Source organism: Macrobrachium nipponense, chromosome 4, assembly GCF_015104395.2.
Source record: "Macrobrachium nipponense isolate FS-2020 chromosome 4, ASM1510439v2, whole genome shotgun sequence".
Taxonomy (NCBI): Eukaryota; Metazoa; Arthropoda; class Malacostraca; order Decapoda; family Palaemonidae; genus Macrobrachium; species Macrobrachium nipponense.
This window is the reverse complement of record NC_061100.1, coordinates 127,230,650-127,242,640: the sequence shown is the minus strand read 5'-3', so window position 1 is coordinate 127,242,640 and position 11,991 is coordinate 127,230,650. Positions and strand designations below refer to the sequence as shown.

The window sequence follows — 11,991 nt, the reverse complement described above, 5'->3', positions numbered from 1 at the left end:
GAGAGCAATGGTACCTAAGGGGAAGGCCTAAACATGGAGGACAATCAGATGACACATCATGATCCTTATATCAAACTAAAATACAATGCCACTGACCTTTGGATCAGGCCTTCCAAGAATCTAAAATGTAAAAAATTATAAAAGCAAAATATTAACTGGAAAGTCTAAAAAAAAAAAAGATGATAATGGTAATTGTATGTATAATGAAGATAATAAAAACATTACAGATCATGTAGAACTTCAAAAGTAATCCATCAATATAATAACTAAAACAATATTCAAAAAGGAAGAGAGGCAGGGTTTATTAATTATACAAAAACTATGGAAGTGAGACAAAGCTACTGAATTTCTTGCAATAAAACTGCCAATTCACACAAAATAAATTTCATCCACAAACTTAGTACTGTATGTACAGGACAAAGCACTATACATGTTCCAAAGGAGATACAGGCTAAAATACCAAATTAAACATATTCCATCAATGTCTACCTGAGACCTACTGGAACTGAAATGACAAACAATGAAAAGCTGCAGTTTAAAGATTTGTAAGTATATTTAGAATGCCTGGTGTGGCAGACAAAAGGTTGGTCAGTTGAGAACCCTGTAGAGATATGAACAAGTTTCAGCAGAGGTAGAGCATTTCCATTATTTTTGCAAACACACTGGACTGTGAAGCAGATGTTGAGAGAGCAGCAAGACAGTATAAATGCAAAATAGTTGAAAAGGAGAGATAGCTATTCTAATTGTAAATAAAAATGTCCCACTCATAAAAGCTAAGACTTGGTAGCAGAATCTAGGTTACTGATAACGAAAATGGAAGATTTTGTAAAGTGTGGTCACAGAATGCTCAGATTTATGGGTCGAGTATAATTTACAGTGTACTACAAATTAGGAACTGACAGAGATTTGGTGTCCTGAGGCTGTACAAAAGACCAGGGAGCTCTGGACAGGTAATGAGAAGGGATGACAAACAGTTGGTCACAAGAACAATACAGCCAGTCCCCAGTTATTGGTGGGGGTTCCATTCTCAGCGGTGTGTTGATAAGCGAAAACCGCCATTAACCAAACCTCAGCGATTTATGGTGCTTATTGTGCCAAGTTTCAGTTAATGGTGCCTCTGTTTGGTAATTTATGGTGCCACAACTCTACTATCAGCAGCTCATGGCCAAAAACCGGATCGCCATTAGCCGATAACCGGGAATGTCTTAAATATGAAAGCAGCAGGCTGTGGACCTGCAGGAAGGACCAATAACTAATAGTAAAAATGGGATACATAAAGACTTGATGATAGTTTAGGCAAAAGTGCAAGACTAATGATAGTGGATATAATTAACTTCACATAATTATATGATGAATGCTTACAGTAAATGATAAACAGGGAAGCTAACTGATGGCTAAATGAAAACAGTGATCTTTCCATTATATTCAACTTCTTTGCCAGGTAAAATTCAGAATGCCAGGGTGAACCCACTAACTGGCAATGAAAAAACTTCATTTGCAAATTTTCACTAAAACTACTTAAATGGATGATTGTGAGCAAAGTAGGAACGGAATGGAATGGAATACGAGATTTAGGCTTGAAGCCAAGCACTGGAATCCAAGGGATTATTCAGCACTATAATGAATATGGTTTTTGATGAATATACCAAATTTGTAACTAATTTGTATTTTTCATAACTAACAAACCTGAGGTCTTAACAGTTAAAGGCCCACCTCGAACCATCCCTCTAGCAGTCTAAACTGGGTTAGAAATATAACTGGTGGGTCACAGGTAGCCGTGGGCATTCTGGGTATACATGCCCCGTGACCTGGTATGGATGCCATTAGTCCCTGGATCTCACAAGTGTAATTTTAATTCTACCGGTTTCCAGCTTGGCGCTAGTAAATCCTAATGTTAAGACCTCAGGTTTGTTAGTTATGAAAAATACAAATTAGTTACAAATTTGGTATTTGTTCATACACGAAACAAACCTTCGGTCTTAACATTAGGATAGACTTACTATTGGAGGGAGGTAAGTCTCTACAACTGACTGGGAGTTTGCCAACTTATCCATTTCCGAATATATAGGGAAATTCTAAGAGAATGGACAATGAACCTAGGACCAAAGATATAAGCGGATCTATTGGTTTTCTCCCACTGGGTGTAGATACCATTCTACTGTTTACTCTTGTCCCTTGCAACTGGATCCACCTTCACCCCTCTTTTCCCTATTATCCAAAGGGGTGTGTTGCTACTGAAAAGTATATCATCACCTAAGATAGCTTCACAGTATGGCTGACCACCTCACCTGCATCTAGTCCGTTCCAGCACATGACGGTACTCTCCTTCATATTGCCCGTAGTTAAAGGAGTAGGAAGAAAGTAGTAAAGAAAAAAGACCAGTCATCCCATTCATTCTACTTTCATACCTTCATCTTAGACTAGACGCAAACTGACCCGCCAGGGGCACTGGATGAACTATATCACTTGTTGGGCCGCCACCACTGGACCCAAGGAAAAGGTGTCCAAGGATCTAATAAAATGAGGTGAAAGTTGTTTGGCGTTTCCACACACCAGCTTTCAGAATTTTATCCACAGACATGTTCTTTTTAAATGCCAGGGAAGCACTCACGCCCCCGATGTCATGAGCTCTAGCTCCCACCTGGCTATCTGACCCTCTGTCTTCTGCCGTATAAGCATCTCTGATCGTCTCCCTTAGCCAAAACGATATTGTATTCCTGGACACTTCCTTCTTGTTCCGTCCTGTACTTACGAACAACCTCCGGCAACCCGGCCCGAGGTGCCTTGTTCTCTTTAAGTACTCCCTTAGTGCCCTGACGGGGCACAGGAGCATCTCAGCTTTGTCGTTGTCTACAAAGTCTGCCAAGGAAGGTATGGTAAAGGAGTCGAATCTGCCGTCTACTATTGTTGGATTTTGGGTCTTGGCCACGAATTCTGGGACAAACTCAAATACCATTGATCTCCAACCTCTCGAGTGCTTTATGAGATATGAGAGGCCATGTAGCTCCCCCACCCTTTTGGTTGAAGCCAGGGCCAATAAGAAGACTGTCTTCAGGGTCAGGCTCCTATCCGTGGACTGCCTTAGTGGTTCGTAGGGGGGTTTTGTCAGACTACTCAGTACCTTGGTCAGATCCCAATCTGGGGCTTTTAGCTCCTTTGGTGGGCATGACTGTTCAAAGCTCCTCATCAGCATGGCCAACTCCCATGAAGACGATATGTCCACTCCTTTCATTCGTAAGACTGAGGCTAGAGCCGCCCTGTACCCCTTCACTGCAGATACAGACATATGTTTTTCTGTTCCGAGATATATCAGAAAGTCTGCTAACTGCTGAATAGTGGTACCGAGTGGAGACACGTTCCCTCTACGACACCAATCACAGTATGCTGACCACTTTCCTTGGTATACTGTCGCAGATGATTTTCTGATATTACCTGCCATCTGAGTTGCTGCTTTCTGCGAAAACCCTCGCGCTCGGAGGAGATACTTGACAGTCTCCACCCGTGAAGCGATAGGGACTTCACCGACTGGTGGTACCTCTCCACGTGCGGCTGACACAGAAGGTTGCTCCATGGAGGTAACTCTCTTGGCACATCTACTAGGAGTTCCAGTAGGTCTGGAAACCACTCTGCTTTCGGCCATAACGGGGCTACCAGGGTCTTCTTGAGGTTCTGAGACCGCATTACCCTGTTCAGAACCTGACGGATTAGACAAAATGGAGGAAATGCGTGCACGTCCAGATTGTCCCAGGGGTGTTGTAGCGCATCTTCTGCTACTGCCTCTGCGTCTGGGACTACTGAACAATACACTTCCAACTTTTTGTTGTACCTGGTTGCGAATAGGTCTATGATCGGTCCTTCCCACAACATGAGCATCCTGTCCACTACCTGTTGGTGTAGGGACCACTCTGTTCCCAGAATCTGATCCCTGCGGCTCAACTTGTCGGCCACTATGTTTCTTTTTCCCGGAATATACCTGGCCTAGATGTCTACCAGGTTCTCTATAGCCCACTGGTGAAGTTGAACTGTCATCACATGTAACTGCCGAGAAACTAGGCCTCCTTGCTTGTTTATATAAGCTACTACTGTGGTGTTGTCTGACATCAATACCACTGAGTGTCCCTTTACTCTCTCCCTGAATTCCTGTAGAGCCAGAAAAGCTGCTTTCAACTCCAGCACGTTTATATGGAGTTCTCTGTCCTTGCAACTCCATTTTGCTGACACCATCAACTCCTCCATATGGGCTCCCCAGCCTTCTAGTGACGCATCCGAGAACAGTAAGAGGTCTGGGGAGGATTGTTGAAGGGGGACACCCACTGTCAGATTGTCGTCGTTCACCCACCACAGCAAGTCTTTCCTCACTTCTGCCGACAAGGGAATTTGCTCGTACGGGTGATCTACTGTTGGTGACCAAAACTCCTTCATCCTCCATTGTAGGGACCGAAGGTGTAGCCTTCCTTGTGGTACTAGCTTCTCCAGGGAGGTTAGGATTCCCAGCACCACCTGCCACTGTCTTGCTGGCTGTGTCTGTTTTCCCAGAAAGGCATTCACCACTTGTTTGCATTTCTCTACTCTTTGGTCTGTCGGGAATACTTTGGCTTGTGTGTGTCTATCACCATTCCCAGATATTCCAAACGTTGACTTGGATCAACTGCGACTTCTCCTGATTCACCACAATACCTAGGCTGTGACAAAGCTGCAGGAGGGCCGCCCTGTCCCTGAGTAATTTCTCCCTGGACTCTGCTATCACCAGCCAATCGTCCAGATATCTTATTAGCCTGATCCCCTGAGCATGCGCCCACGCCGACACGAGGGTGAACACTCTTGTAAAAACTTGAGGAGACGTTGTCAATCCGAAGCAGAGGACCTTGAATTCGAAAGCTTTCCCTGCAAGACTGAAGCGGAGAAATTTCCTTGAAGACTGATGGACTGGTATCTGAAAGTATGCGTCCTTTAGATCGACTGTCAGCATAAAGTCTCCGATTCTGACTGCTTGTAAAACCGTTTTCGGAGTTTCCATCTTGAAACTGGTTTTCCTTATAAACAGATTCAGCGTTGACAGGTCTATTACTGTCCTCCACTCCCCGTTGGCTTTGGGTACCAGGAAAATCCTGCTGTAGAAGCCTTTTGCCGGACTGCATACTTGTTGCACAGCTCCTTTTTCCATCATCATCTTCACTTCGTCCTGCAGAATTGTGGCCTTCTGAGATTTGTGGGCATAAGTGACGTGGGGTAATGGTTGATCTGTCAGGGGCGGGGTTACCTCGAACGGGATCAAATACCCGATCCTGAGAACATCCACCACCCACTGCTCTACCCCTAGTTCCTGCCACACCTTCCAGTGATTTGCCAGGCAAACCCCACTGGTGTGGCCGAGTGATGGGAGGCGCCCATCCTATCTTCTTGAGCCTCTCCCTCTTCCCCTATTGCCCCTTCCTCTGTTGTTTCTATTGTGAAAGGGCCGATGAGTTATCCTCTTTGGGGAAGAGGGTCTTGTGACTCTATTAGGGATGCTATGTCTCACTGTCTTCTTTCGAGACATCTGCTGTTGTCTTCCCTCCAAAGGAGTAGTTTGACTGTTAGACGTTTTCCTAACTGCCTGTTGCACCAACCTATCGTTAGTGTCCATCCTTCTTCTATCTATCGCCTCTTCCAGTATGACCTCTGGCAACAGCAGTTGCGATTCCAAGATATCCCCATTCCTCATTGCTAACAGGGAATCCAAATCCACATTGCGGCTTAGTCTAGCCAACGCTGCATCTCTCCTCATTAGCAGGATATTTGCCCAAACATTGGCACTTACGTTTGTCAGGTACTCAATCGCCTTGGAACCTGACTGTAGTAATCTAATGAACAATGGTTCATCCACTACATTCCTTGTTGCTTCCGAGGATGCAATCTTCGCCACTGCTGTTGACCAAAGGTCTAACCAAGAAGCAGCCTGAAAGACAGAAGAAGCTGTTGCTTCTAACGTAGCAGCCTCTTGGTACGTCATTGAAGGGCACTCCATTTTAACCTGATCCAAGGATAATCCAGGCCTTAACCTTACAACATTAGGGTTCATTTGTCTAGACAGCAAAGGGACCTTTGGTGTCGTATAATATTTCCTTTGCTTTATCATTGGAGGGGGAATAAATTTAAATGATCTATTAGATCTTAAGGAATTATCCCTCCCTGCAATCTTTGCGTTTACGTGTTGCAAGACCGATTCCGCATGACTCGAACAAGGCAATTCATACGACACCTTGGTATCCCTCTTTAGTCCAAATGCCATGTCAATTCCAGGAGGAAGCATACTGGCCGGTGTTTCTGTCTTCTCCGAAAGGTTATTGAATTGACGAATCAAATCAATCACCTCTGCATACGAGGCCAGAAACTCTTGGTTTTCTCCTTCCTCCGGCTCTAGTGTACCATTCTCCGTCACAAGGGATGTTGTCTCGCCTCTATCTTCTGACAGACGGCCCGGAATTCCACGGCCGCGGTCTCTTTGATCTTTGCTGGCCGCTGTTGGCTCGATCCCGGATAGTCAGCAGGGGAACGAGAACGTCTCACTCTTTCTCTGCTCACGGATCTAGAGCGAGAATCTCTTCTAGATCTCCAAGATGAAGGCTCCCTTAAGACAGAGATAAGTTCGTCTCTATTAGTATTGGCATCGTTTTCGAGCGTCGGCGAGCCCGGCCTCGACCTTCTATCCAGACGGACACTGCCTTCCACGAACGTATCCGCCGAGGTTGCCAACTCTCTATTTTTCGTACTTTTAATAGGAGCCTTATCGTCCTTCGTACGTATTTTGAACGGCCTTACGGGCGAAACTGGGACCTGCATTCCATCCTCTGCTGCACCTTTCGCCGTCAACGTCGATTTTACCAGAGGTATCGCAGTTTTTGCGATCCGAACTGGCAACTCCGCCTCGGCCGCTAGCCCGCCGGCCGTCACCTCTCTCGCTTGTTCGGATTCTTGTGAACGGCTTCGTCTGCCAACATTGTGCTTAATAGCCACTGACTTTCCGACCTTCTTGCTGACTTGGAAATGACAGTCTTGGTCCGAAGATGAGGAAGAATTGATTCTTCTCCTCTTAGCCCGAGGATCCGCCAGGAACTCCCGAATCCTCCTCCAACGCTTGACTGGCGCTCGCCGTGACGTTATCGGACTTAGCGATGACGCCGAACTAGAGGAAGAAGACGAAGAAGGCGAATCACACTTTTTCTTTTTGTCTCTCTTATTCATTCTCTTCTCTATATCCTGTAATTTCTGCATTACAGTTTGCATTGACAGGTCAGAAGGCGTATTAGCGTCTGGGTGCAGCGAAAAAGGCCGAGAATCGGTCTGTGACGTCATCACGCCTGCCATATCGGAGTGTGACGTATGTTGTGACGTCATCTCTCTCGTAGGGAGAGACTGAGAGGTTTCTGCTGGCAACCGCACGTTTGCTGCCAAACTACCTCCCACGTTCTGCATCGCTGTAAACACCGAGTGGGATGGTGAAGCCGCGGCATTAATTCCCATAAATTGCAAGCCCGGGGGATGAGGAACATTCAGCGCTGCCGGACCCTGCTGGAACCGTGACGTCATATAATGCGCAAGCAGACCATCCAAGGTTGGTACGCCTGGTAGGCCTAGCGCTGACCACGTACCATCTAACCTATGCGCTTGAGTAGCAGGAGCCTGGAACAAAGATGGCGGATACAGAACCGCTAGGAGAAACCGAAGGGGTATGAGACAAATCAAAAGCAGGTGGAGAAACATATGGAGCAGCCTGGTTTATTGCCGATACAAAAGAAGCCGGTAAGGTTTGGTCATCCAAAGATGGCGTCACCCCCTTCCTTTTGTATTGGCTTTTCCCATAGAACTTCTTCCACTGTTCCACCGACCAACCGCGACAAACAGAACACGGATTAGTAACCGTACATACGTTTTCCCTGCACCTACTACACGTTGGATGAGGATCCGTCGACACCGAAGTTAGGAACCTAGAACATGGAAAGCCACTGACTCCTGGGCATTTCCTTTGTCTCCTCTTCGAAACGGTAGACGATCCCGATGTTGAGGCAAAATTCTCCATCATACCACGTATACACTCTTACCACACACTGATCACACTTGGAGAAAGAAAAGGAATGAAAAATAAAAAATGAAATGGATAAAGAACGGGCAAACTGAAAAACCGGCTTTAAATCAGATAGACAGTAACATGTCTTATCTTAAAGGCGGTAGGAAAATAACTGGTGGGTCACAGGTAGCCGTAGGCATTCTGGGTATACATACCCCGTGACCTGGTATAGATGCCATTAGTCCCTGGATCTCACAAGTGTAATTTTAATTCTACCGGTTTCCAGCTTGGCGCTAGTAAATCCTAATGTTAAGACCGAAGGTTTGTTTCGTGTATGAACAATTATAAATTAAACAAATGAAATAAAGTAATGATTTTATAATTATGGTAAAAACTGATATCCCCATAAAGGGAGCAAAGTAGGTGAATTAGAAATATTTGGGCCTTACCTCATGGAAATCTCAGGATCCATAAGCTTTATCCTTTTCTACATGGGCAATTGGTCATTCCACTACAATACTACTTCATAAAATTGTAAGTCACTCCTCTAACATTAACATAAAAGAATTTGAAAATGCTACTATATTTGTTATCTTAGTGAACTGAAATACAGAATTTGTGGAGTTAAAAATTGAAAATACAACAACTCTAAATTTAAAACCCCACAAACCTGGCTAAATTGTAAGTAATAAGCTTGTTAGTACACAGACTTCAGTGTAGCTCCTGCTCTCTTAGCTTATGGGATTTCCTTAACAGAGGAGACATGAGATTTGTCATTTCAGTATATCTCCCAAATGAACCTTCCTCTTCTACATTTGTTTGATGTCATGTAGGTTGTCAAATGTAAGTGTTCAACAAAAAGATGGCAGCATTTGACTGACTTTTGGATCAGGGTTTGTTTCCTAACACCTAAGTCACCATGTCAAATGCTTCACTAACATTTAAATAACAACTGCATAGGATAAATATTTTATAACCAAAAGTAATTCAGTAAAATTGTTTTTATTAAAAATTACATATGAAGCATATTTCTTCCACGTTGTTGAATGTACTTTACTGGGTGCTGGGACTTCCATCCATTGCATGCGGCAGTCTACATAAAGACCTGCTTTAAATAAATAAGTCAAGAGTGAAGATTAAAATTTTATGAGAAAATATTTAGATATATATAAAAAAATCAATCAACCTACTATATAGACAATTATAAGACTTAGCAAATTTAACAAATATCAAATACTGTAGTATTATCAATGAATTTTAGAACCTTCACTTCACAAAAAACTTCTTTCCTTAAATCTCCATGAACTCAGGATGGAGAAAGGGTACAGAAGATTAAAATGATGTATGTGCTCTCAGAATATAAGCACCACAAATGGGGAAACAAAAGTTATATCTTATAATGACAGAAACGCCACAATTAAGAGAATATACAGTACTACAGAGGTGAGTGGGGTTCTAACAGATGTGATACAATAGAAGATGTGAATAAGAGTATATTTTTGGAGGATATGTCATTAAAGAGAGAAAACATGAGGAAGTAGCAGAACTGGAAATCCATAATACCCAAGAAAAGGATCATGGAAAACTGGTAATACATACTTAGGAGCACTGGCAAAAAAAGGTAGATATAATAATGATGGAAAAATCATTATAATTTTGATAAATCTAAAATCTAAAAAAAAGTACTAACAATAGTCTATTGTCTCTAAAATCTCTGTCATTGATATTTTGGCTGTTAAAAAGAGTGAAGTTATCTCAGAAACAAACTTGGTATTAGTTGCTTAGCATCCACCAGCTTAATATCCAGTTACATATAGATACATTTCTGTTTTATATGGTTACATGTGACTTGAAATTCTTTATTGGCCAGCCAAAAATTACCTTGTACGTATTAAGACAGCAAGGCTAGGCACACACCTATCGAGAGCTCACAGTTGCTCAGCAAGCATAACACTGTAACCTTATCTAGGAACTGTGAATCAAAGAAAACAGAAGCAGGAATCTAGCGACTGTAAAGGAACTAATGAGAAGATCCAGTTTGTGGGAAAATGGCTATAAACAAACTACAAAGGCAAATGTAATACCATCTAACAATTACACCACTGAGGTGAATTAATACCATATATCGACTGTAACACTCAGTGCTACAGAGGTTCAGGCCTGAAAAGGGAGTTCTACTGCTGTGAACAAATATGAAGACCTCATGGTAACCAGATATTGGGCAATAACTGAGCTATGGTGAAAGTGCTGCCTGGCAGAAGACAGAACATTTCTGTTACCTTGGAGAAGTTGGGGATAGAAACCTTCCAACTACTAGTGAGTCAGGTGAAAAACAGCTTTACATATAAAAAAAACTAGATGGCTTGGGCATGGGGCAAGAAGACAGAAAGAGAATCAATTTCATAATTTATGGACATGAAATGGCAGGATGCTGTCCAGTCAAATTGGACCATGGAGCAAGAATAGACATGATGACTTGAACAACAAAGAAATTCAAAAAGAGTGCACAAGACATAATGGGGTACTAATATCTAATCCAAAAAGGAAAACATATGAAATAAAAACAATAATGACTGCTGCATCAGTATGAAGTATGTCATCACTTACCAGTGTTGCTGCTCTCCTTCCTCGCAAAAGTTCACAGATGCCTCAATCAAACTGCAGTTATAGGGATGCTAAACAATAGCACCTGGATACCTCAGGAAATTCACTTCAGTCCGATTCCTTATACTTCTGTACGTTTTTACATGTTTTATTCTAAAAGGAAAAAATGAAACAAAATGCATGGACAAATACATTCAATGAAAATTCATTATGTACTATTAAGGATGTCCTTGTTTTGCTTGAATATAAAAAGAATTTTTTATGTTACTTCGCAGCATAAGAAACTTTATATCGTTTGTCTTTAAGAAAAAATATCTGAACATATAAAGGAGGATTTTAGAATTCAAAGCAAAAAAATATTTAATTGTTTAAAAATAACTAAAACAGCAAATCGTTGCTATTCTGGACCTTTAACCTTAATTCTGGATGACCCAGACTAAATCTCTATCTACTTTTGGGCATGATTATGAAAAAGGATAATAATATGTAAGAAGTCCAAACTTCTGAAACATTCCAATAAATAGAAACCAATGTTTTATCTGACCTTACAAATTCAGTACAGTGTATACTAAATGGAAATAGGCCAAAAGTTTACCATTCATCATCATTACCATTCTCACATTGGCTTTTCCCATATCTACTTGTTTTCTAACCACCTACCAGAATTCCTCGACCCTTCTTTTCACAAGTCAAATCCATCTCAATCTTAAGAGGTTTCGATCCACAATACACCACATTTTATTGGTACAACCTTCCAATTCTATACCTCATTCTTTTCAAAACCTGTTTTCCTTATCGGTGCTCATGTTTCAGCTGCACAGAATGGTACTGACACATATAAGAATTTGCTGGCTCTACCATATTTTTGGGGGGATAAATTGTTTATAAGAATTTTATGCTTTTATAAAAACAACCAACTGCCAAACTAGAGCCTAAGACATGGTAAGGCCAGATGGTAAGTCAATTAGGAAGGAGTGCCTTGGACTGATTATGCCTTAACGATAGATGTACAGTGCATATACAGAACTAATAAATTCAGACGTAAGTAGTACAAACAAATGAGTCAAGATGAGTAGAGTAAAGTACATACTTGAAAATGAGCCACTATGGCTTGAATAAAAATTTAATTAAAAAAAAATTTTTTTTTTCATACATGTTGGTCTCCAGCACTAGCCAAGATCATTCAGTTTTGTCTGATCACTGAGCTGTGTGAAATTGGTGGGCTGGGAAGAGCAATACGTATTGTATTTTAAGCAATTGGTTATTTAAAAAACAATGTTTTTCCTTGTATTTGTGTCATCACATACCACTTACTTCTAATTAGCCTAAACCTCATTTTA

General features: G+C 42.0%; 1 protein-coding gene across 2 annotated transcripts in view; it reads right to left on the bottom strand.

Annotated features, from left to right (window-relative positions):
- Window positions 1–9,033: 9,033 nt before the first annotated feature.
- Window positions 9,034–11,991, bottom strand: part of LOC135211152 (uncharacterized protein DDB_G0271670-like) — a 70,005-nt gene continuing 67,047 nt past the window's right edge. Inside the window, exons 7-8 of one of the 2 annotated variants that reach the window (XM_064244325.1) lie at window positions 10,655–10,804; window positions 9,034–9,155 (exon numbers count right to left, since the gene is read on the bottom strand). In XM_064244325.1, the coding sequence (XP_064100395.1) occupies window positions 10,800–10,804 (5 nt within the window). In that variant the 3' untranslated portion in view covers window positions 9,034–9,155; window positions 10,655–10,799. The remainder of the gene's footprint in view (window positions 9,156–10,654; window positions 10,805–11,991) is intronic. The other variant, XM_064244326.1, reaches the window with a different exon arrangement.